At 32.8% G+C, this 24,682-nt stretch overlaps 5 protein-coding genes across 8 annotated transcripts; 3 read left to right on the top strand and 2 right to left on the bottom strand.

Moving 5' to 3' along the window:
• The first annotated feature begins 1,822 nt into the window (after positions 1–1,822).
• On the top strand, positions 1,823–7,278 carry LOC120197770 (elongator complex protein 4-like). Of its 4 annotated transcripts, none has more exons than XM_039199171.1 (11): positions 1,823–3,315; positions 3,421–3,504; positions 3,613–3,659; positions 5,045–5,270; positions 5,360–5,586; positions 5,692–5,767; positions 5,955–6,111; positions 6,356–6,434; positions 6,598–6,757; positions 6,848–6,939; positions 7,029–7,278. In XM_039199171.1, the coding sequence occupies exons 4-11, from the start codon at positions 5,138–5,140 to the stop codon at positions 7,194–7,196; spliced, it is 1,092 nt and encodes a 363-aa protein (XP_039055102.1). In that variant the 5' UTR covers positions 1,823–3,315; positions 3,421–3,504; positions 3,613–3,659; positions 5,045–5,137; the 3' UTR covers positions 7,197–7,278. The 4 variants fall into 4 exon arrangements, with proteins under 4 accessions (XP_039055102.1, XP_039055103.1, XP_039055101.1 ...); XM_039199172.1 differs by having other exon boundaries at positions 1,823–3,011; XM_039199170.1 differs by having other exon boundaries at positions 1,823–3,504.
• A 683-nt stretch (positions 7,279–7,961) lies between these two features.
• LOC120197771 (UPF0057 membrane protein At4g30660-like) lies at positions 7,962–8,448 on the bottom strand. The gene is made up of 2 exons (XM_039199174.1): positions 8,313–8,448; positions 7,962–8,231 (listed from the first exon to the last, which is right to left on the bottom strand). The coding sequence occupies exons 1-2, from the start codon at positions 8,400–8,402 to the stop codon at positions 8,091–8,093; spliced, it is 231 nt and encodes a 76-aa protein (XP_039055105.1). The 5' UTR covers positions 8,403–8,448; the 3' UTR covers positions 7,962–8,090.
• Positions 8,449–11,976: 3,528 nt separating this feature from the next.
• On the top strand, positions 11,977–16,725 carry LOC120198120 (membrane-associated 30 kDa protein, chloroplastic-like). The gene is given in 10 exon segments (XM_039199501.1): positions 11,977–11,991; positions 12,293–12,357; positions 12,441–12,522; positions 13,779–13,797; positions 13,800–13,852; positions 14,645–14,715; positions 14,804–14,886; positions 15,479–15,543; positions 16,120–16,194; positions 16,526–16,725. Coding segments are annotated over 10 exon segments (648 nt in total). The 3' UTR covers positions 16,646–16,725.
• Positions 16,726–19,573: 2,848 nt separating this feature from the next.
• LOC120198031 (transcription factor bHLH153-like) lies at positions 19,574–20,957 on the top strand. The gene is made up of 6 exons (XM_039199426.1): positions 19,574–19,650; positions 19,745–19,863; positions 20,032–20,097; positions 20,206–20,271; positions 20,355–20,399; positions 20,536–20,957. Exons 2-6 carry the CDS (start codon positions 19,750–19,752, stop codon positions 20,665–20,667), a joined length of 423 nt encoding a protein of 140 aa, XP_039055357.1. The 5' UTR covers positions 19,574–19,650; positions 19,745–19,749; the 3' UTR covers positions 20,668–20,957.
• Positions 20,958–21,445: 488 nt separating this feature from the next.
• Positions 21,446–24,304, bottom strand: LOC120198038 (selenoprotein F-like). Its single transcript, XM_039199431.1, has 4 exons — positions 24,098–24,304; positions 22,952–23,010; positions 22,024–22,205; positions 21,446–21,784 (listed from the first exon to the last, which is right to left on the bottom strand). Exons 1-4 carry the CDS (start codon positions 24,276–24,278, stop codon positions 21,709–21,711), a joined length of 498 nt encoding a protein of 165 aa, XP_039055362.1. The 5' UTR covers positions 24,279–24,304; the 3' UTR covers positions 21,446–21,708.
• Positions 24,305–24,682: the final 378 nt, after the last annotated feature.

A 24,682-nucleotide genomic window follows, 5' to 3' on the forward strand; every position in this document is an offset into this window, starting at 1 on the left:
TAAAAAAGAAAAAGATTATTTCCTAATTTAACATACTGACAATCTTACGTTTTATGATTTATATTCATCATTTCCCCCATCAAAACTATTACTATTTGTTTATTCTTAAAAACAATATTAATTGAGTTTAATCTTGTTTACTTGAATCTATGGATATAAAAATTGTCATGTTAATTTTACAAATAACATTCATTTTATGATTATATTGATCAAAACATAATTATTTTTAAGATACACATTAAATTTATTTTATTTCACATAATTTATTTTTTACTAACATTACATACGTTTTTATTTTATAAGTATATTTATGATGAAGTATAATGATAAAATTGTCCTCCAACGTCTGCACAAATGATCAATTTGGCTTTAAACTTTTCATTTTTTTGTATCAAAATATCTCATATTAAAAGAAAATCGTTAATTGAGTAATAATCGACACATATTATTGACGTGATATTTTTACATGTGTTCAATGATTAATATATATACTTAAGTTTTTCAAATTCCGAATCGATTTGAACTTTTATAATTTAAATATCTAAAAAAACCGATTAACAAATTGATCTATCTTAACAAAAAAATCAAATTAAAATAATCTATAATTTTTAATATATATATATATATATATAAATATTTCCATAAATTTATTTAAAAATTCATAAATTCATATATATATATATATATATATATATATATATATATATATATTTCCATAACTTTTTTTAAATAAAGTATTCTCAAAATAAAGTAAAATATATAATAGTGAATTCTTAAATTATTTGAATTTGTTAAGTTTAAACAAGTAAATAATTAAATATAATTTATCATATTAAATTATTTTTATTATTTTGATTTTTTTTATATACGTGCTCTTTAATTTGTGTTTTAACTTGAAATTTATTTAAATCTATAATAAAATTTAAATTTAATATATTTATTTTTAAATTTAATTTAAATAAATGTATTTAATTTGTTTTCATTAAAAATCTATATAAAATTTTAAAATAATAAAGGGTAAACTACATGATTTATCATTTTGTTTAAGTTTTGCATATTTTTTCTCACATATATAAAAAGTATAATATTTGATCATTTTTATTTTTATTTCATTAATATGTGGTCATATTCATTTTTATTTAATTGAGATGTGATCACTTACTTTATCAATTTTTAAATATTTAGTCATTGAAATTTTAATTATAGTTAGTGAAAAAATTAAACAAAAGTAACATTGTCTTAATTAAATAAGAATGAAAGTGATAAAATACTATGTTTTTTAAATTTAACGAGAAATAGTGTACAAAATTAAAATCGAAATGATTAATTCTGTTGTTTATCCATTAATAAATAAAACGCATTAAGCCAATTATTATTATTTTTAAGTCCAATTATAAGTTAAAAGCAAAAGAAGAAAAAAAGGTTAAAATTATTTTTTTTTAAAGAAAGAAAAAAAGAAGAAGGGTAAGAATTCAGGCATTTCTTAGACGATTTATTCCCTTTTCGCATATATAGTTCTGAACTTTATTTTTCGCCTTACTTCTCTGAGTTTTCTATTGCAGTCCTTTCCTTCCCTTTCACATAGGAATACTCATCGGAATCTCGTCGGAACTGCGATCTCCTTCGCCTGAACTTCGTACCTCTTTCTTTTAAGTCGCAAGGCCCCTTCTTTTCCGATATCAATTCTCTCTGTTTATGAATATAATAAAATAATATTGTTTATATGTGTTTTAGCGTGATCTCATTCATGTTTCTGCTTGTAAAATAAAATGAAATAGCTGCTTGAATTTATGTGTAGCCTTTAATTTTATTTGTTTCCTTTGTTATTTGAACTGATTGATCTTCGATTCAGAATTGTTCATGTTCATCTTCCATTCTCTTTTTTTTTTCAATTGTTTCATTCTCGAAGATTTTCCAATTTGGTCAGTAGATAAATTAGCGGACATCTATAAGAGTTGATTTTCAGTTGTTTGTTCAACCTGGATGTGAAGATTTGATATCATTATTATTGTTTTTATGATATTAGATATTGGTTGCTTTCATGCTGCTGTTAATTTGGGGCTTAGGGGTATTTGTTGCAAATAAAAAAAAATTAAATGAGAGACAAAAGGTCTAATTAGATGTTTAAATGCTATTCTACAATACTCGATTTCTTTGGTGAGGTAAAACCACAAGTTATCGAAGGAAAGGAATTTGGAACCGGAAGCCCTTTTACTATTAGGTGATATATTGAATGATGTTTGCTGAGGTTGGAGACGACAGAAGAGTTTTACAGCTTTGTTATCTGTCCATTCAAAAGAAACAAATTGAGTTATTTAACCTTGGATGGAATAACTTGATGAATGATTGTACATGAACTCTTGGTTTATTCAAGGGTTTGATAAAGCTGCAGTTTAAGCTCTAATGATTATGAAGGACAGATAGACAGGGGGGATGGTATATGAATTGCTAGTTTGCTGCTTCTTTTCATGATGCTTTCTGTGTTTTTGGTAAAGTTAAAGATAAATATAGACCTCAACCGTTTGTCTTAGATCTTAATTTTTTTACTTATTTTGCACGGATTTTAAAAGTTTTAACTGTCTGTCTGTAACACTCCAGATTAGCCCCAAATTAAAAATCCTAAAATTTGAAGATTTTCTTTCAAATCCCTAAATTTTGAATGTAGGACTAAATCAAACTGATTGAAATTCGGATGCCTAAATGGTGATTTTAGTGACTCTTTTGTACAAAAAATAAAACATTGGGCCACTTCCGTGAACCCTAGGAAACGAAAGGACTAAATTGGATATTTACCCATTTTTAATTAGAATTCAATCCCTATTCTATAATTGTCTTGCGGCTGCTTGCTTCAAACTTTTTCCCTTCTGCTCCTCTTTGCTTCTCGCCATTGCATTGCATCACTCTTTCCCTCGTCGTCATTCTTCTTCGCACGAACCAGGGTCGCCGCAAGGTTACTCGAAGGCTTCGTCGCTCCCTCATCTCTCGTGATTGTCGCGGGTTCTCCTCTCTCGGTAAACAGAACTGAAAAATCCATTTTCCCCTTTGCACAACTGTCGTGGCCGGGGCTGTTCACGGCCGTTTTGGTTTCTCCCTGGCGGGGCTTCGCGTGTGGAAGGCTTAGTCGACCTTTTCAAGCCTGGGCAGCACCCGGGTTAACCTTGGGGGCTGCTGCCGCTTTTGGTGCGGGCTGGGCAGCACCCTGCCGCCGCTGGTATGCCCTCTGCCACCATGGGGTGCCCTCTGAAGCCCGTGGGGCGCCCTCAGCCTCTCCTCTGGTGCCCGGCCGCCGCCATCGTTCAAATCCAAACACCCGCTGTCCGGTTCCATTTTGAATGGGAAATTATATTAAACGCCGTTTTAATTTTTTCGTTAACCGGAATTGTTGAATTGGGGATATTAATTGGATGCTGTATTTTTCAGGAGAAATCGAATCAGTAACTGAATTGCCTCCTCCACCGTCGATAACTGCTAATTTCGAACCAACCCATGTTACCCGTATTGATCGTGAGTACTAGTTGGCATTTTTAGTTCAATTGGCGTTGACGTTTGGTAGAGTATTAATTTATGATTAAATTATTTCGTAATAACTGATTCGGTGTGACCCACTGTTAGAGCTGACCATGGGAGACGTCACGATTGCCAATAGTTATTTTGTCGAGGTGTGTCTCTATTTGATACTATATTTATTCTATGATTATTGATTGATTGATTTAAAATTGATTTGGAAGCATGTCTGTTTTGTGAAATGATTTGCATCAAATGCATTTCGAATATATGTTATGTGACGCATGTTAATTATCAGCTTCGAACTTTATGCTATGCATTTGGACTATGTGATTATGTAAATCTTTTTTATATTCGGATCAGATCAGAATTTGGATAAACTGTGATATTATGTCATATTGGATTGGGATTGATAGGGGAAATTTAGTGTATTCAGCCGACGGATGTGTTAGTAGAGAATGATTTTAGAGAACCTACTCTTTGAACGGTGTAAGGCGTATGAGTGCATATTCATTTGCATATTATTCAGATTCTGAATATTTCTGTTGAATTGGATTATGTTTTGAGTTGTGATGTGAGACTTGTGACCAGGGTTTCAAATCGTGGTCGCGGTCGTGTTTTCGGTTATTTCGGATTTACCGTGATTGCGGCTGTCGCGGACACTATTGCGGCCGTCGCGGGTAACTCGGACGGCGGCGAAACCGCTATATCGCGATCGCGAACCGTTTTTTAAAACCCTGCTTGTGATTATGAACTTTATAGACATACTAAGCTTAATAGCTTACACCCTTATAGTTTCTTTTTCAGATTCTTGATTTTAGACTACTCAATATTACTGCGTTTTTTAAATTAAGATTATTTCATTCAGTATGAAACTTTAATTGGATTTCTCATTTCGGATTATCGTTATTATTATTAGTATTATTTATTTAAATAATTTGGGACTTGGAAATTATAATTATTTTCGGATTGTTTTTGCATGTTTTGGGAATATTTATTATTTGTATTTTATATTGGATTTTTTCTCATATATTTTATTCTAGTAAAACTATGAAATATTGATTTGAGGAATTGTTTCTTTATTACAATGTTAATTTTTAAGTTTTGGAACGAACACGTTTTCCACGAGGGAAAAGATTTCAATTGAGCTCTCTGGGTGCGACCTAATTTTTTCTAGGCCGAGTTAAGAGGGTTACACTGTCTGTTGAAATAGGAGGAGCCTTCTTGATTTCAGACATTTGGTATTCTCAGTTTGATTATACTTCATAGGTGAAAGAACGTCTTCTTTCTTATGAAAACAATTTTTATTGCCAATAACACCTTCCAGGTGGGGGTCTTAGTATTCCTTGAACCCTGTAAAATTGACTCTCTTTTCATGCCATTGAATAATGAGAGCCAAGCAGCTCTTCCGCAAATTAACTAATCATGTGTCTTCCTTTACCATTTACTGAAGAAACTAAGTTAATTTTCATGAATAGCTATTTCTTAGTGATAATTATTGTTGGTTTTTTAGATTTTGTTTTGACTTAGTCTGCAACAGGGTATTGCTTGAACAATCTTGCTGGAGTAGAACCGGGAAAGTCTTAGATCACCGCATAGTGTGGTGTTTTGGTTTTTGATTGTTGCCACTGCTATGGCTACGGCCAAGACTCGGACAAGCAGCTTCTGTCGAAACCTTTCCAGTGCAGCCCCATCTCTAGGCCCTGGACTTAAGTGTGGGCCTAATGGCATGGTCTTTCTATCTTCTGGGATACCCGACCTTGACAGTAATGCATACACATAATCGCCTAACATTCTCTTGTCACTGACTTGAGTGAGGTGTTCTCTTATTGAATAGTTTTTACTTGTTATGCAGAGGTTTTGGGTGGTGGGTTCCCTTTGGGAAGCCTAGTTATGGTGATGGAAGATGCAGAAGCACCTCATCACATGCTTTTGTTGAGGAATTTCATGGCTCAGGGACTTATTCACGGCCAACCTCTTCTCTATGCTAGTCCAGCCAGAGATCCAAAGGGGTTTTTGGGTACTTTGCCTAGTCCCGCTGCATCCAAAGATGACAAATCCCGGGAACCTGATCCACATCAGGTCCCTTCATCTTTGACTCCCGTTTTCTTTGGTTTCTTCAGTTTGTTTGAAATATTGTATGTTTAAATGCTTCGAATGTGAATGTCATATTCAAAAAAATTGCAGGAGAAAGGTCTGAGAATTGCTTGGCAGTATAAGAAGTATTTTGGTGAAAATCAGCTAAATTTTGATGGCCAAAGAGGTAGTTTATCCCTCATTACACTCATCGCCTTTTCAGTATTTGTTTTAAAGTGCACTGTTCTTAATCAATGTTCATTCTACCGTCACTCCTCTGTTGTTTGTTTGGAAGTGCCCTGTTCTTAATCAATGTTCATGCTATTTTCATTTTGAAAGTACTAGTTGTATCTCTTTACGTGAACATGGTGCAGATGGAAAACATGAGTACTCTAATGAATTTGACTTGCGGAAGCCCCTAGAGAGGCACTTAATCATTGGGCAGCGCATAGATTGTGTTAGCATCCAAGATTCTTCGGATCTTTCCACTCTTCAAGATAGATGTGCAACATTTTTATCTCAGTTGCCACGGTATCATTGTTTTCCATGTTCATATATTAATGATGTTGGAAACATTTAATCCTGCTGCTATATTTGCCAATGTTTGATTTTATCATTACCTGTTTTGTCATCTTCCTTATAGCTGCATGAAGAATCCTGTATGAAGTTCCAAAATCTTATTTTAGTGTCTCGACTAACTTGCCATTACCTTTCTTTTCCTTCTTTCCATTTGGTATACTTTTCGGTCATTCCTCTTTTTTTGGCAATCTTGTAGAAATGATGGCAGCATTTCTTGTGCTGGTCGTATCACCATCCAATCATTTTGTGCTCCACAGTGTGCATATTCTAACATGGTTAGTGGTAGATTTTTAAGATTTATTGAGATATTACAAAATCCACTTCCATAAGTGAATAAATTTAAAATGTTTTTGGACCATTCAAACCGTAGAAGTCGTAGTTTTAGAAGTCTCTTTGATGGTATGCCATTTTAAAGGGTCATAATATAAACTATTGCAGGAGTGGGAGATGCTTTCATTTATTAGATCTCTCAAAAGCATGATACAGTCTTCGAATTCGGTCGCCATAATAACCTTTCCTCCTTCCCTTCTTTCACCATCCTTCGGTAAAAGATGGCAGCACATGGCAGACACGCTGCTTTCTGTCAAAGCAACTCAAGGTTTATTATCAGTCTACCTCGTGATTATCATTTGCACTTATTGATTTCAAGTTTGTACCAACTTATTAATCTCTTGGATTCTTCATTCAGATGAAGACAAGGAGTTGGCACAACTCATCACTGGTTACCAGGATATGGTTGGCTTTCTGAATGTGCACAAAGTGGCACGCATCAACACACAGGTTTGTTTGCATTAATCTTCATCCTAGTTTTGTACAGTTTGATCAAATTCCTTATACTCTTATACCTTATTTTTCTGAAACGTTATCAGGTTCCTGTGATTCTTGAGGCAACAACCTTCTCAATCAAGTTGCACAAGCGTCGGTATTTGGTTATAGAATGCCTAAATCAGGCCCCTGTCGATGGTTCGAGTGGAGCTTCGTATGGCACATCGGGTAGTTGCTCTAGTTCCTCCAAAACAGGGAACCTTGATTTTTGATTGCATAGTTCAGTACAGTTGAACCCATGACAGCAAGAAAAGAGATGCCAACACAAACCCAAGAACTCTACCAGCGATGCAAGCACAAAAAAATTGATGTTATATTTTTGGCGGTCGCATTCAGTAGCAAATCTCTCGGTGAGCCAAATAGAAGATTGTTTCTCGCTAATGTATAATGTAGGAAAAATCTAAGACTACCACCGAGTACTGCTTAGCTGAGCCTGCTGGAATAATAGATCAACATTTTTCCATACAAGAATTTTATATTAGAACATTTTTTTAATCTCGATTAAGGTACTTGAACTAATTTCTTTTAATTAAAATTGGTAAATTTACTTCTTAGTTCAATTTGGTATTTATATATAATTTTTTCAACTCAATTAAGTATTTAAATTTAACTTTTTCAATTCTCACTCTATAACCGCCTTAAGAACATTTTAAGAAGATTATAATTTCTATCGAAGATTAAGATTAAGAGAAAAAAAACCTTAAAATTCATTATTCTTTTATTTTTCTCTTGTACATACTATATAATATTCTATTACGTACGTGTAAACACAAACCTAAAAAGGTAATCTTTGTTTATTCAAAACCTATCTTGTAAAAGGGAGAAATATAGTTTAGCCTTAAGAAAATTAAAATAATTCCATTTTAGTCATTATAAAAGATAGGGAAATGATTTCTAATGGCAGATTCAACAATCTCATCATGTTTCTCTAAACAAACATAAGATCAAAGCATCCGGAATCGCATTCTTCACCGATCAAAATGAAAGACCAAAGATCCATTATCATTCATAACAGCATAAGTACATCAAGATCAGTCAAAGAGCAGCAACACATCAAAAATCAAACCAAAGCTTAGAGCATCACAAACATTCATAATTAAACAATACTAAGCACTTGAATAATAAAGTGGTCGCCGGTACTCGTCAAAGTACTCATCTCGATTCGCAAAAACAATGGCGTAAAGAGCATAGATTATCCCAGGAACATAACCCAGAATCGTTAAAATCAAACAAATACAAAACTCTACCTGCAAAACCCCACAATTTCAATTTCAATTTAAACCAAAAATCGAAACTTCAACCTAAAACAAAGGACAAATTTTACTCACGCTGCAACAACCGTGCCTTAAGCAAACACCCAAAGGAGGGAACAAAATGGCGATGAGCAGTTCACAACAGATTTCGCAGCTTGAAGGCATCTTTTTTTTTTGGCGATTGTGATCGAGTAATTAAAGTGGTTCAACTAATATTAGCGAGAAGGGGCCTTCCTTATCCTCTTAACGGAGATGAGAACCAAATAAAAATAAAATAAATCAATGCTCCAATCACAGACATTTGAATCCACCTCATTGAATCTGAACGCTTCATTTGTTTTGACTATAGTTCCAACGAAATTTTAGGTGATTCAATTTACAGAATTTGGAATTTGGAATTTTGTTTTCAAATACAGGAGTTCTTAATTTTGAATTTTACATATTTTTATAAAATTTAATTTTTATTAAAATTATACATAATAATATTATTATTAACACGTGGCAGTGTTACATTATTATATAATTAGAAGTTAACATCATCAATAAAATTATCAAAATGTTAGATGGTCACTAAACTATATTAAAATAATCTTTTTTATCACTCAAATTTCAAGAGTTATAAAATCATCATTAAACTTCTCAAACAATTAAAATATAGTCATTAAACTTTATCAAATTTATAAAATGATTATTAAATTTATTGATATATTACAAAATAATTCTTAAATTTATCGAAAATCCATAATCAAAAGATTGTAATGTAATGCACTGGTTATTTAAAAACATTCAGATTCAAAATAAAAATCATCGCACTGTAAAAACTTAACACAAATATTTATCGAATAGAATAAACTTCCACCACAACCCATCAACCTTATGATCTAGGATGAAAGAGTGAAAAGATGAGGCCATTCGATAAACACTCTTAACATTATATCGACCATTAGAGCTATGATGCCAAATACACACTTTCGATAAAGTTGCTGTTATGAATGATAATAGAATAACATAAGTACATGTTTAATCCGGAATCGTATTCTTCGCCAATCAAAATGAAAGACCAAAGATCCGTTATCATTTGATAAACACTCTTAACATTATATCGACCATTAGATAAGTTTGGACCAAAAAGATAAGTTTAGATACTTATTTCAATAAAAAAAAATACTTTAGGTACTTAGATAACAAAAAGTATAATTTAGGTACTAATTTATAATATAAGCCAATTAAATACTTAGTGGTCATGATAGTTCTTCAAACAAACAAATGATTAGAACCTTTCACAACATCAGATACATCATAATGCGAAATATATTTGGTTTTGAGACATCTACCAACAAAAGTATCATAATTTTAAATTAATCTTGAAATTTATTTAACCAATCATGTGAGATTAAATTGTACCCAAAAAATAATGTGAGATTAAAACAATTACAATTTATAAAAATCCATAAATTGAGAGGGGAACAGTTTATTTAACATGCACATCACATTCAAAGCATCAAAATTAAACATAAACCCTTAAAATATATGATAAAATAAATATTCAACATCAAATAAAATATACTACTTTTAAATTGACATATAACATCGAACATCAATAAAAAATCATTGACAAGTACGATGAGAAATCATAAACGTACACAAAGATCAATCTGTCACACCTCTTAAAAATTTTAAATTCTCTTATATTTAAGGTGTTTTCTTTGTGTTTTATATTAATTATTTAATTTCACACCTCTTAAGATTTTAATATATATTTTTTAAGTTAACATCTCTTAACATATGTATTTTTTTACATCTCTCCCTGCGTACACATAACAACCAAATGTGTAATACTCTCAGAGATATTAACTTTATCTACAAATTTAATTAAAAAGCCTAATTTTATGACATACTGAACATTGAAAAAGAATAAACATTACACTTACATTGACCAAATAACTACACACACGAGTCGTGACTTTTTTTAAAAAAATCAAAGAAATGTTTTAGTTTTTTTCCCCAAAGAGTTTTGAGATTAAAACATTTTTCCAGTGGTTTCAATCTTTTAATAAACATCATTTTTTTTTTGAGATATAATAAGTCATTTATCCCATACGACGTCGATTTTTACCTTTACGTAAAAAATATTTTAATTTTGAAGTCTATGTCAGCTTGTTGTTTGGGGGTAACGGCGGAGTGCTTAGATTGAAGTCTAACTTAAAGTTTAATGATGAAATAATATCGACATTTTGTTTAGTGGTATAATTGATATAAATCTAAAAGTTTAATGTATTTCAGTGCAGTTTACCCTAAATTAAAACACAAATGCGGGTAAATATTTCTACTTTAAAAAGGAAATGTGTATCATAGAGCGGAGTGATGATATAATTGTCTCTTTCTTTGTATGCAGACTCAAAGCATAAGAGAAATCCTTCGTATCGGTAATCCTAAAATGGCTGTCAAATCTCACATAATTACAGGATTGACCCTCCGTTTGAAACCCACTGCTGCCGCTTCTTCAAGCTCCGGGACTGGTAGCAGCCTGTGTTTAGTTAAGAAGCCACTCACTTCTTCTTTCTTTAATGGCGGAGGTACTCTTTCTTTGGCTTTTTTAATTTCAATTTTATTGGGTAGTTGTCGTTTAGCTGAGAACCTGCTCACTACTTCCTTCTTTAATGACGGAGATATATCCTTCCTTTGGCGTTTTTCTTACTTCTAATTTTAATGGATAATTGTTGCATCGGGATAAGAAACTATTCATTTTACCCCTCCTCTGTCCTTTTCTTCCGTACAATTTTAATGGGTAATTGTTGTTTCTTTTTATTAGTTCAGTGAATTAAGAGTTCTCTGCTGCTTTTGACTTGATCGTGTTTCTCATTTTCCATGCTACACCAGTAGATCAATGTTGAAATTTTGGAACTGAATTTAATGTACTGTGATGGGATAATGTCACATACATGCATATGTACTTTTCTTTATATATCTAGAGCTTTGTTTTTTTTTTTTTGATAGCTTGAGAAGTAGGAAAGAGTGTTGCTAAGGAATGCCATTTGGTAAGTAAATTGACAAGTTTGCTTAACTCAAATGGAATACTTCAAAGTTTAAACCTTTTTGAAGCTTAGCTGATTCTATGTGCGATGACTTCTTTCTTTCTCTTTTTTTGGTTAATTTGGTTCATTTGCTAATGGTTCAGTTAAAGCTCTAAAGTTTAAACCATTGTCTTTCAATCCACATTATTGATTCTGTAGTTTGATTTTCATCCCATTTTTCTGTTGTTGCACTAGATTGTTTGCATTCTAGGAGATGTTAGAGAGTAATATGAAGGAGTGAACTCCCGTGGAAGGACATTTCCTCATCCCAACGGATGACAATATCAAATTCAAAGGACTGTCTAACATCATCTAAACCATCTAAATACAACCTAAAGTAGTTTTTTCTTGTTCCTTTCTAAACAGTGGCTTCCCTAAAAACCTCAAGCATAAGGATTCTTCCGGGAAGATCTCATTGTTATAGACAAGGTGGTGGTGCTCTTGGTACTCGCATGAACCTTTTTGATGGTTTGCTAGAGTTGTTAAGGTCAGATTTTAGGAATCATTTATACACTCATATAATGATACCATGGCTTCTGATTCCAACTTTTGGCGTGTTATCTCAATAACTTAACTCATATCACTGATAACGGAAGTCATATGAAAATGCACTCTTAAGTTCCTTCGAAAACCCTGAGAAAATCTTAGATCAAGCTGTTCTTAAAATGAATGATGATTTGGTAAAGATGAGACAACCACAGCACAAGTAAGCCTCATAATTTTTTATTTCTCAAGTTTCTCGTGTTTCTCTTTTGCCTCCTTTCTTAATGTTCTTTTAATTTCCTTTAACTGACCTTCCTTGTTGCTTTTGATATTCTTAGTTTATTTTATTCATAATTACATAGCATATGCAGTTATGCACTCAACTTTAGATGCCTAGATGAACTTAGATTTTATGTTCTCATGATTTTTTGTTCTACCTTTCAATTTAATTTTCTTCCCACCTTAAGTATACAGAAATGATCCTTTTTTCATTTGAAGGTATTAGCATCTCAAAAGCGGTTGGAAAATAAGTACAAAGCTGCACAACAGGCTTCTGAAGATCGGTAATGGATTAAGTAGTATGTTTCTTTAGTCTGTAGAGTATGTTGATGTTCAAATGTCCTCATTAAGTGTTGGTTTCATAAAGGTACCGTAAAGCACAGTTAGCTCTTCAGAAAGGAGAAGAAGATCTTGCACGTGAAGCCCTCAAGAGGTGTAAATCTTTGGCTGTAAGATGTTAGAAAATTGACTTCTGAGCATTCTTTATAAAATCATCCTAGATCTTCAATTTCTTTATCCTTGAAATATGTAAACAAACATCCATAGGTATTTGATTTCATTAAGATGATACACCACTTAGAATTTGATGTACAAGTTGCCACTTAGAAAATTGACTTCTGAGCATTCTTTATAAAATCATTCTAGATCTTCAGTTTCTTTATCCTTGAAATATGTAAGCAAATATTCATAGGTATTTGATTTCATTAAGATGACATGCCCCTTAGACTTTGGTGTATAAGTTGTCAAAGCTTTCCCTAAACCTATTTACTTGGACTTTAGTGTGAGTTTCAGATGTTAATATGTATCTGAGACAGGTATGTTCAATTTTTAAACAAGCTTTTCCATGTATTTTTATGGTCCTTGGAGGTTATTTTGAAGTACCATCTTGGATAATGTGTCCAACACGGGTGTTTGACGCTTCAAGAAAAATGAATAGTTGGAGTAACATAGCTCTAAACACTTTTGTGTCTTGAAGGATTTGAGAATGGCAAATTAGATTAACAAACTTAACATAGTTTATCTGAACAGTTAGTGTGATTGGTTTTTTAGAGTTCCCAATTTCAATGTGGGAGAAGGTTTGATATGGCTTGCAACAAAGAACACAATATCAGATTTATAATGTTGGGCCGTGGTTCTAGTATCTTTGCTCAATAGAAAAGTGGAGGGTTGCAAAAGGATGCTGAACTCTATGGAGAAAGAATAGGAATAGAGAAAAGAGAAGAGAAGACGAGTCCTACAAAAAGGTTAATAGAAGAATTAAAGGCATTTTGACAGTTACAATTGCTTTGTTGTATTTTTCTGGGTGTAACTTTAATTTCAAGTTGTAGGATATATAAGGTTACGTTTTGTATTTTGCATATTGCATTAATGTTATGATTGGGCAATTAGTTTTAATGTTATGTGAGCTTAATTATTTTTAGGAAAAAAAATTATTTCAGAAGATATCAGTTTTTTCAGAAAATTTTATGGTTCTATGTCTCGTCCTGTTTTCCTTTGTTTTTCTCAATGCAAAGTTATGCGAACACCAGTGACATGGTAATTTGAATTAATGACTTGTGCAACTGATCCAGAAAACTTTTTTGGGGTTAAAATCTGTTTTTCTTCCATAGAATATATAACATCAATTCCTGATTCTTAAAGTGGATAACTCTTTTCTAATTGAATAATTGGTGAAATGTGTTTTTTTTCCTTTTTGTTGCAGCAGGATAATGCTAATTCATTGAAAGTCAACTTGATCAGCAAAAAAGCGTAATTGATAATCTTGTCTCCAATACACGGGTATGTCTATGTATCTTTACTACTATAAATATCATCGGAATATTGTTCATTTAGATAATTTGGTCGGGATTTTTATTAGGAATATTGCCTTAGGTCTGAAATGCTATGTGTTTAAATGTTTGTAATGAAGTATATGGCATGACTCTATGATGAACAGTAGGAGTGATTTGAAAGTGATAGAGAAGAAAATGTACCTAGCCTTTAGAATGATAAACCAAAGATGGATTGTCAAAACACATAAGGGTGAAAAACTTCTGAATTAATGACAATATGTTATTTCTGAAAGTGACCTTCTACCAATGTGGGGCTTAGTGCTTTGTCTCAAGTGATAAAAGTGATGCTAATGAAATCTATGTGTTTAAAATAACATTATCACAGGATTAGTTTTTGGTTAGGTCCCCAATTTTAAGAGTAATTCCTTTGAAAATGTTATTTTTTTTCAAAATCCATATGTCAACATTTTGCTTTGAATTTAGTGCCTACTCACAACAGCTTAGAGAAATATTGGGTAAAACATGGAAATAAATGAACCAGGAAGCTTAGCATATAAATGCTTAGACTGAAACGTAAAGTTTTAGCCTTAGAATTATGACTGAAATAAATAATTGTTCAGTAATGACATTCTTTGTGGCAGATGGTTTTGATGTAAAGAAAAAAAACTGATTAAATGCTTAACAAACAAAAAAATAATAGATGTAATAAGAACATTATTTGCATCATATTTTAATCTTGTTAATATGTGCACATTGATGGATTTTTGAGGTTGCATCCACTGAATTCCACTTTCTGTAGCTTTTGGAAAGCAAGATACAAGAGGAGAAGTCAAAGAAAGACACTTTAAAAGCCCAGGCTCAGTCTGCAAGGTAGTTTCCATTATTATTCCAATTGCTACCCTCCTTTTTCTGTGTTTTATCATACTGGATGGTCATGATGACTTTGATATTGCTTCAGAACTGCTACAAAAGTAAATGAGATGGTGGGAAATGTCAACACTAGTAGTGCTTTAGTGGCTTTTGAGAAGATGGAAGAGAAAGGTGAGTTAATCTTAGGTTGGAACTTGTTTGTTGTAAGTAAGCATCCCATTAATTCATGCTTCGGGGTTAGCAAGATTATGATTTTTGACACAAGTGAAAGTGCGCCTATTAAAGCTTTTTTCAGCCCTTTGTTAAGCATCTACATCTAATTTGATCTATATGTTTCTGATGGAACTTTTCTTAAATATAAAATATCATCCAGTAAATTTATCAGGTGATTTCTTCTACTACACTGACACAATATCTCCAGTTGAGGATGTTGCATTGTGAAGAAGATTCCTGAGTTAAAAAAACGTCTATGTTGTTGAGGGATGTGAGGATATGTGTGTCTGTTTTTGCCCATCCATTCTCAGAAAATGCTGCTTTTTAATGAACTATCATTTTCTGAACCAAATATTTCATTAAAAATGTCATTACTCAGTATCTTAATATATATATATATATATATATATATATATATATTATCATCCTTGTCATGCACCTGATGAGTGTTGATCTTTCTTTGGTATGTAATTTTCAATTAGTCAAGATTGATAGTATCTTGCATTTCTTGTGGTTGGTAGTCTCTTATCAACTTCTTTTTCATGGACAGTTTTGGCAATGGAGTCCGAAGCTGAAGCTCTTGGGCAGTTAACCACTGATGATCTTGATGGGAAGGTATTGACTACCCGGTTCTTATTTTTGCAATCTTTAAATCCAGTTTAAACTTTCAATGGCCATATTTCCATTGTTGGTATCTGATAATTTGCATCATTTGTTGGTAGTGACCATCATAGGCCTGGTTTTGAAGAGTGTTAATGGGTTTTTGTTGGCGTATCTAGGAAATGCCAACTTAGCTTTTGGCCGGGTTATGCCGACTCAAATTATTTTGAAATCAAAGCTGACTTTCTGAAGTATTTTGTTTACTTTTATCCTATGATATGAAATATGGAAAAGGTTTTCCTGTAAGTAAAGCAGATCATGATAGGAGGGGATGTGCACACTTATTTTGATCTCAGAAGATTATCAGAAACACGATTAATTTACCGGAAAAGTTGCTTTTCATATTCTGGATTGTCGTACCATCCGAAATTTCATAATCAGAATAAGAATACAAGGTTACATTACAATGCAGTTCACGTATGTAGGACCTTTTTGCTGTGATAATATATATTTGCTTATATGCTTGCTAGTTCCTTTTTACAACATTTTCTCCTTTCAGCTCATAATGAAACCCGTTACTTAAATATGCAGTTTGCATTACTTGAGAGCACATCGGTTGATGACGATCTTGCAAACTTGAAAAAGAAACTGTATGGTAGCTCACTGGTATATCTCATTCTTGTTTAATGTAAAATTGAATTCTTTTTGATTGACTGGTTAGGTAGGTTTCTGTGTTACATATATGTGTGTGCATATATATTCCAGGCACTTCTATTAAAGTCAAAAGTGCATTTTGACATGTTTGCAACAATATCAAAGAAACAATGAGTAGTAATATACTCGGTTATGTAGTAATTTTTCTTGTTTGCAACAATATCGAACATTATTCTGTCTTGTGCTTTAAAGTGGTCTGCTTAGGCAAAACCACATAAACTTGTCTTGAATTTCAACAATTTGAAAGGTTTTAATTGGGTTTTCCCGTTCTTACGACAAACAGAAAGGAGAGCTTCCACCTGGAAGAACTGTTTCCGCCTCCAGTAACAAGCCGCTTCCATATCAGGACACCGAGATTGAGTTGGAGCTTAATGAATTGAGGCAAAGGGCAAAGGATTTGTAAGGGTTTCTTATCTACGTACCCAAAACTCAGAACTTCTATTTCAAGAACAGTTTACGGTTGAACTTACAGATCATGCTTATAGCTGCATTCATTCAAAACCCGATCAACTATATCAAATTTTGTATTGGATGGTTATGTACATATTTTTGTATTACATAAAATGATCATTCTCTTGTTTTGGACAATGTAATTTATTTAAATAATTTGAAAAAAAAATACCATAGGGACTCAATATCGTACAATTACAACAGAGGGAATAAATATTAAGTTTTAATATAGTAGAGAGACTCTCGACGTGTTTTTTTTAATAGTATGAAATTATTATAAGATATTATTTATTCAGAATTTTTGAACGCAGTTATTCTACCTTAAAATATAAAAAAATAACATTATCTTCAACTATAAATAACATCATGTTTAAACAAACACATACCTGAATATGTATATATTTTTTGTTGCACCGTTTCATTTCATTTCATTAGAAGTGATTAAGGAAACTTTGAAAAAGCTTGTGGGTCCCACGCGCCGACATTTCTCGGTTGACATTTTGTGAATCTTTCGTGGGGCCTCATGACAATCTCCTTATAAATGTCCATTTTCGCACGGTGCTCGTGACTACCACGTCGGCGTTCGTGGTAGCCGCGCGCGCAAAACCGCCGAGAGAGTGAGATTGAAGCGAGTGAGTTGGAGTGAGGAGAACGTCATTTATCTTTTAGAGCAGAAGCAGGAATGGGACCCAAAATTAGAAACCGCCACCTGAATGCAGAAACTGCTCTGACAACGATTTCCCGCCAAATTAAAAACACAGCGGTAATATAAATATTATTTTTTTAGTCATATGTGTTAGAAAAATTGTTAAAAATTGTTAAAATATACAATCATTAAAATATACAAAATCGCTCCAGTAATGTGTTAGAAAAATTGTTTAGTCATATGGGGTGAAAAAAATATTTTCTTAACTAGGATCTTTATTACAATATTTATTATAAATCACTTGATTATGTATGTCTTTTTAAAATACATATAGATAATTTGACGACTTATGAAACATCATTCAATTGTCACTATTATTATGTATGTATGAAATATGAAGAAGGCACATAAATAAATGGTTGTCCCTTGTTCTCATATGTAATAGGGTAAGGGGGAGATAAGATAGTAGGCTGCCCCCAACACTAGGTTGAGAGCAACTTCCGTAAGAAACCTCTAAATTATGAAATGCCCTCCATGGGACTCGATCCAACGACCTCAAAGTTAAGAACATTGTGCTCTACCAACTGAACTGGATGCTCATTTCAATTATTCTTACTATCGTATATGTATAAAATATGAAGAATACATCATATACACTAAATGACTTTCAAAAATTGTTTATTCAGAACAACTTTCAATAAACACCCTACTTAAAAGAATGAATTTTCATACACTTCATATGATTAAATTTTTTAACACGTTATTTCAAAAAAAAATACCCATTAAAAGTAATATTATCCAAACAATAATCCTGAATTTTGAAAATTAGTCTTATAAATAATAAACTAGACATGAACAATCATAATCTATACATGAAAATTACAAGTAAAAACAATCAGAATTAATTTAAAAAACATAATCGAATGAAAAATTAATCTATATATAATAAGAAATAGTTATTGTAGTACAGACTGAAAAACCCTTTTTAAGAAGTTGACAATAAAATAGAAAAAGTATTAATAGTTATTTTTAATTTCTTTCATAAATATCAAAAATTAAATATATAATAATATGGCTGCTTTTTTCCTCGTTGCCCGGTTGGATATTAGCTGTCAAATAAGAAACTATTCACAAAATATCATTTTCAAATAAATTTTAATTATTTTTCTTTTCTTACACATTTTTCATTTGAATAATTTAAAAATAATAATCACAATATCTCATATAAGAAGTTCTACAAATAATAATAATTAATTAAATTTGGTAACAATACTATCAATTTATCTTAAAAACCTCTATTTCTTCTCACAAGCTTCCATTCTGTATACACCCTCTTTACCCGCTTCTTTGAGGCTTCAGCAGTGGTGGGTTAATTCAATTGTTGCAGTTTCGGGATTAGGACTTTGATCCTTCATTAAAGTTTTCAACTTTCCAGACGCAACAAGCTGACTGTTTTTTTTTGGGCAAATAAACCTTCAGATTTTAGCTACCCATAGAAGAAGAAAAAATAGAACAATCGGCTGTTGGACTCTGGGATGTTGATGATTGTTTTTTGTTGAAAGAAGAAATGAAAAACTTATTCATAAAGCGTTCAATTTTGTCTTTCCCTTGAGAAAAATGTTATTTGACTAAATAACAATGGCAATCAAAAGATTAAATTAAGTAAAATATAAAGTTAATGTACTAAATAAAAAGAAAGTATATTTTTAGTAAAAAATAAGAATGGAAGTTACATAGGTATTCTATAGTGGTATAGGAGCAAGTGATTCAAATTTAATAAAAAATGAATTTAAAATGGAGAATGAATCGAAGAAATAAAGAAATCATAAAAAATTGAGAGATTAGATTGAAAAAAAATGTTATCAAAAAGAGGAATTGAAAACACAGGTATTCTACGATAGTTTAGGAGCATGTTGTTCAAATTTAGTAAAGACTGGACTTAAAATGAAGGAGAAATTGAAGGAATAAGAAAATCAAAGACTAAATCATAAAGCTATCAAAACAGTCAATCAAATTTTTTATTTTTTGAGTAACTCGAAATTTCAAAATTTGAATTTGAAAATCGAATCAATAATTTGACTTAACTCGAATAACTTGAAATTAAAAAAATATTATTTTTAAGTCAAGTCGAATTTTACTCTCTCATATAATGTATAACTTCTCTTACCTGAATAAAATTGAAGGTCAACATCTATATATAGCCGGATGCCTTTCTCCGATGTCCAAAGCGAAAGGCAAAGGGACGATCGCCATTTTCAGCAAGGCCTCGAGCTTTCCTATGCTATTTTTTGTTTTTCCTTGAATTTATTCTGGTATAAAAATAAGAAGTTGTGTTCTTGGATATCTTTGACTATGCTTTTCATGTAAGTCGAGTGTGATTCTTTCTTGTCTTTTAAACATGTGAAGAAGGGATGGAGATTGGAAAGATGATAGAAAACAAAAGGGGACCTTGCTCTGTCTACCATAGTAGTATCGCTTCTTTGGCATCCAAACGGCAGAAGGAGGATTCGTATGTCTCCACAAAGGTCTTTTTACCTATCTTTACTCTACATTAAATATCTTCTCGATGATACAACTTATATCTGGATTCTACATTCATTTCTTCACTGTGTACTAAACCAAATGCTATATGCGTTTGATATTGTTTGTTGCTAAGATTAGTATTGATCTTAGTTTCCTCTTTCTTGCAATAGGATAGAAAAGAGAAGCTCAGTGAACACATTGTCGCTCTGCAGCAGCTTGTTTCACCGTACGGAAAGGTAAATTCGTCGACTAATTATATACATCGGAGTAGAATTTATGCATGTCTTTAAGGACAGAAGTTGCCTCTCATGTTTTAACTGTGAAGCCGTGTTGGTTCGTTGCAGACGGATACTTCTTCTGTCCTCCTGGAGGCAATGGAATACATACAATTTCTTCACGAACAGGTTAAGGTTGGTTTTTGTTTCCCGTTGTACTGTTTTGGTATGCTGAGAAAATTTTATGTATAGATGGCCTTTTTTTGGGGTGTTTACAGGTGTTGAGTGCCCCATACCTCCAAACAACACCAAATAATACGCAGGTAAGCATCAAATGGGCATAAAAGTAGTAAAATATTATGATATGTAGCATGAAACACTATAGAGATGTTAAGTGACTAGGAATCATAGTTCAGAAGCTATGGGTGCATTTTAATGGGATCTGTTTTCTTCTTCCAGAATGTAGAACATTATAGCCTGAGAAACCGAGGTTTATGTCTTGTTCCGATCTCTTGTACCGTAGGAGTTGCTCAGAGCAACGGTGCCGATATTTGGGCTCCCATCAAGACCACATCTCCTAAATTCGATTAGAGCTATCTCACAATTCAACTGACGTTTCCTTTCACGGCAGTCGGAAGGCTTTGGAATTCAGTAAATCGGTTTAGTAAGTAACCATCTTATCATCCAATGCACAAAATTTTGTTGTAACAAAACTTACATAGGTAATGAACTAAGATATAGGATGGTGGTAGGCAAAATCATTAGTCTTAGATCGGTAGATTTGCGTATCTAAAACGCAGTCCTGCACCACTCTAGTTTTATGCCAGTGCCGGTAACGACCTGCATTCAACCTATTCGATTATAAAAACTTCTTGACATGAATTGAGCAACTGATGTGTCCTTTTGAAGCAACCCAAGGCACTTAAAATAGGGGCTAAACGTACAGGTCATGATGAGAAATGGGAAATACATATTCACATTATCAGATAAGTAACAACTATCTGCGTGTCTGTATCTTAAAATTCAACAGTGGCATTAATGGTGATTAGTTGGCCTATGTTGTTGAAAGGTCATTTTTGTAATGGCGCTTTCTTTTACCATCATTGGTCTGAGTTGTGGACCACCATCGGCAGCCATTGCTGCTCAAATAAGGAATCCTTTCACATTGACAGTTTTGATCACCGACCCCTACGTTGACACCGGCAGCATGTGCGTACTGCATGGCTTGTGATATTTTGTCACAAGAAACTGCACAAAAGTCTTCAGAGGATTCATAGTTCAACTCATTAAATTTTCTTTTGAAAATTTTCAGTTCTTTTATGGAAGGTGAGAAAGACTCATCTTTTTATATAAAATAACAGTACAGAATAATAATAATAAACATCACAATCCAATTTAGAATTCTCTCAAGGGGCATGAATATGATACATACATGAGCCCTGATTCTACAAGGGCACACCTAGTTCATGCCACTTTGCCTTATAGTAGTGTCTGATACACTGCATACTCTATTATGTCATGATCAAGCACATATTTATAAAATCGACAAAGGCTAACACAAAGAAATCACTCAAACCTTGCTGAATTAGGTTCTACTTTCTCTTGCAATAACCGGAATCCGAACAGAAGTGTCTACGAGCTTGCCGAATTGGGTGGAACTTTCTTCTGCAGGAATTGCAGTATGTGCTCCCGTTTCCAATTGTCAATTCTGCAAAAGAATCACAAGATTTAGGATTATTTTCACCAGAATGCAAGAAAGGATAATGCAAGCGAGCATAGATTATAGAGGGAGAAAACAAAAGGGGCAAGGTAGAAGATAAACATGCTAGGATGTTGGCTTTAAATGGTAAGAAGGCCAAAGTTACTGTCCGAGTGAATTCTTCTTTATTCAGTGAATATAGCATTCAATTCAATATGAGCTAAGTGCATCAATGGAAGGAACCTAACCTTATAGTTTCCTTATGTTGGCCCTCATCATCCAACATGATCAACTTGGGAGGAGAATTGAAAAGATATTGAATTTTAACTGTCGAAAATTTGTCCTTCTCTTCTTCAATGAAACCAACAATTTCCGGATAGAATACCAGTTTCCTCATGCACACGTCCAGTATTGCACCTGAATATGTAATCTGCAGTTGCACAAATATAGATGCAAACTTTAGAAATTGGAGGAAAGGAAAAAACACAGCATGTGATACCAAATTTAAGAAACAACTAGCATTACCACTGAAAATGATGATTGAAAATGTGGAAACCAAAAATATCTAGAATTTAGCAGCTTTTTGTTCAGCAGTCCCATCGTATGGTTCGCTTTCCACATTTCCCGGGAAAAAAAAGGAGAAACCCAAAATCAAAATGAGCAGACTAAAGAGACACAGAAGTGCAATTCACTATTAAGGGGATTCTCGTACTTGATGATGTATAGTCGGGGAATTAGTCCTTATACGATGTTAGAGTACAGTCGTTGGTAAAAGGCATTTTTGAAAGAAGACATGTTCCATATTCTTACATGCAAAGTCTAAGAAGCTAAAACCCTTGATTAATACAAATAAAAAGTCATTTTGTCAGAGGCACCTGCATTAGTACTATACATGCTAGGGGTTCAATTCAAGAACTAATTAAGAATTCAATAACACTTTTGCTAAACAGAAACATCCTTCCTTTCACAACTCTCAATCTAATCTAAGAATTATATGACTTCCAGTAGGTGCAATATAGAACTGAAAAAGATTATTTGGAAGAAGAAAGATAGCAGATGATGAGAAAGAGAGATTTAGTGAACAAACATTGGTGGCTGAAAATCTATTAAAGCATAAAGTTTGGAACCCCTCTCGCATGCCAAAAAATAAACCCATCTCCAAAGCATATTTCATACCTTACTTGTAGAATCATCAGAGTCTTCGGTGCAACATTTTTTGCAGTCAGATATCAAGTCTGTCGTCAACATATAGGTACAGTCAGATTGATGTATGTAATGCATATGTCAATTGTTTGGTCTTCAGTGTTGAGTTTAACATGTAGCATAAACACACCAGAATAGCTGTGATCTTTAAAATCTCCAGTGTCACTCCTTTTTTTCTCTTTTCTGTTAGAAAATGCATTACAATTAGCAGACAATGACATTGCCACATCACACCAAGTCTTCCCAGCTTAAACTATTATGCTATGGTTCAGCATACTCAACGCTAACATCATAAAGCAGTAGAATCACGAGGAAGCTTCATTTTGTACTGAAGGTAGCAGATAGTTCTATATCTAACCAGTGCAGTCAAAATGTTCCCAACTGAAACAAGTGTCCGGTGAGCTTTTTGGTGCTAGATACACCTTCTCACCACAGCTAACTGGTGCTGCAGTTAAAATCCAAGTGATTGCACAAAGGAGGTAGGGGAATTCAATTTGACAGGAGCCTAAGGAATTTGGTTACACAAAATGAGGCAGGGCAATTTGAACAACAATAAAACTGTAATACCTCGAATTAACTACAATTTTCCTACAATAAACGAAAATAGTAAAGTCATACTTCCCGAAGTCCGCATAGCGGATTTGACATTCAAATTATAATCACTTCACTTCAGAGAACTTAAAGTTTCCAATAGAATGGAGCTAAAACTTGAGAAATTTGAGAAAGAAACTGATCTTAAACTGGCAATTCTAATTCATTTAACTAATCAAACTGTCGCTTCCAACTAAAAGATGACTATAGTAAGAATTATGATGATGAGTTGAAGCTTAACCTCATTACATGGAACTGAACTTTGTCAACATGCAAAAGTGTCAAAATTGATGCATCATTGCCTCCGATTTAAGATCAGACAAAGCCTCAGAGACCATAAAATCAAAACCCAGAAAAAAAAACTAGACCATAAACAGATAACACCAAAACCAATCCAAAGAATTCATCAAACACAAAGCCTTAAATTTCCAAAATTTAATCAAACAACCTACTATAACAGCATAACAACGGAAACCCAATATGATAAAAAGGTATGATTTTTTTTTGAAGAGGGTATTGATTCGATACATTTGTCATTGACGTACTCAGCAAAAGTGTTGCAATCAGAACAAATGGCCAAACCCGTGAAACCCAGATCCTCACATTGCTTTGGACTTGGTTGTTCTTTGGATAATGATACCATAACAAAAGAGGAAAATGAAATAAAAACAACTATCAACACCCAATAATGTAATGTGTTTCTCGGCATCTCTATCTCACTGTTTTCCTTTAACAAAGTCTTCCTCTTCAAAGTTGAAAGTCGCTAACGCAACTTGTAACCTCTTAATTAAAGGAAGATGGAGATCCAGAAAGGGAGGTTAGCCAAAAACAAAACGACGTCATCTTGTTAGTTTAACACTGTAAAGCGATAGTTCTGGGATGATGAAGTTAATTTAAGGGGGAAAAGTAAATTATTTAAATTATTATTAAATGTTATAAAAGAAAAAAAGAGCAAGATGTATGAGAAAATTTAAAAAAAAAATTATATTATCTTTTCAATGTGAAGTGCGTCAATAAATTTATTCGACAACTATAGTTATAATCATAAATAGTAGCTATAATATGGTGTTCATTTTAAAATAAAGTTCAAAATTTAATCCATATTTTAATTTT

Source organism: Hibiscus syriacus, unplaced genomic scaffold (assembly GCF_006381635.1).
Source record: "Hibiscus syriacus cultivar Baekdansim isolate YM2019G1 unplaced genomic scaffold, ASM638163v2 tig00117056_pilon, whole genome shotgun sequence".
NCBI classification, from domain to species: Eukaryota; Viridiplantae; Streptophyta; class Magnoliopsida; order Malvales; family Malvaceae; genus Hibiscus; species Hibiscus syriacus.

Bases quoted from the DNA above. Each gene is read 5' to 3' on its own strand.
- LOC120197770 (XM_039199170.1), top strand. From the start codon at position 5,138: ATGGCTACGGCCAAGACTCGGACAAGCAGCTTCTGTCGAAACCTTTCC. The intron at 6,435-6,597 runs GTTAGTGGTAGA...AAACTATTGCAG, and splicing joins AGTGTGCATATTCTAACATG to GAGTGGGAGATGCTTTCATT. The intron at 6,940-7,028 runs GTTTGTTTGCAT...AAACGTTATCAG, and splicing joins TGGCACGCATCAACACACAG to GTTCCTGTGATTCTTGAGGC.
- LOC120197771 (XM_039199174.1), bottom strand. From the start codon at position 8,402: ATGCCTTCAAGCTGCGAAATCTGTTGTGAACTGCTCATCGCCATTTTG. The intron at 8,232-8,312 runs GTGAGTAAAATT...GGGGTTTTGCAG, and splicing joins TAAGGCACGGTTGTTGCAGC to GTAGAGTTTTGTATTTGTTT.
- LOC120198031 (XM_039199426.1), top strand. From the start codon at position 19,750: ATGGAGATTGGAAAGATGATAGAAAACAAAAGGGGACCTTGCTCTGTC. The intron at 19,864-20,031 runs GTCTTTTTACCT...TTCTTGCAATAG, and splicing joins ATTCGTATGTCTCCACAAAG to GATAGAAAAGAGAAGCTCAG. The intron at 20,272-20,354 runs GTTGGTTTTTGT...GGGTGTTTACAG, and splicing joins TTCTTCACGAACAGGTTAAG to GTGTTGAGTGCCCCATACCT.
- LOC120198038 (XM_039199431.1), bottom strand. From the start codon at position 24,278: ATGCCGAGAAACACATTACATTATTGGGTGTTGATAGTTGTTTTTATT. The intron at 23,011-24,097 runs GTATCGAATCAA...TGTTGACGACAG, and splicing joins TGAGTACGTCAATGACAAAT to ACTTGATATCTGACTGCAAA. The intron at 21,785-22,023 runs GTTAGGTTCCTT...ATTCTTTTGCAG, and splicing joins CAACATAAGGAAACTATAAG to AATTGACAATTGGAAACGGG.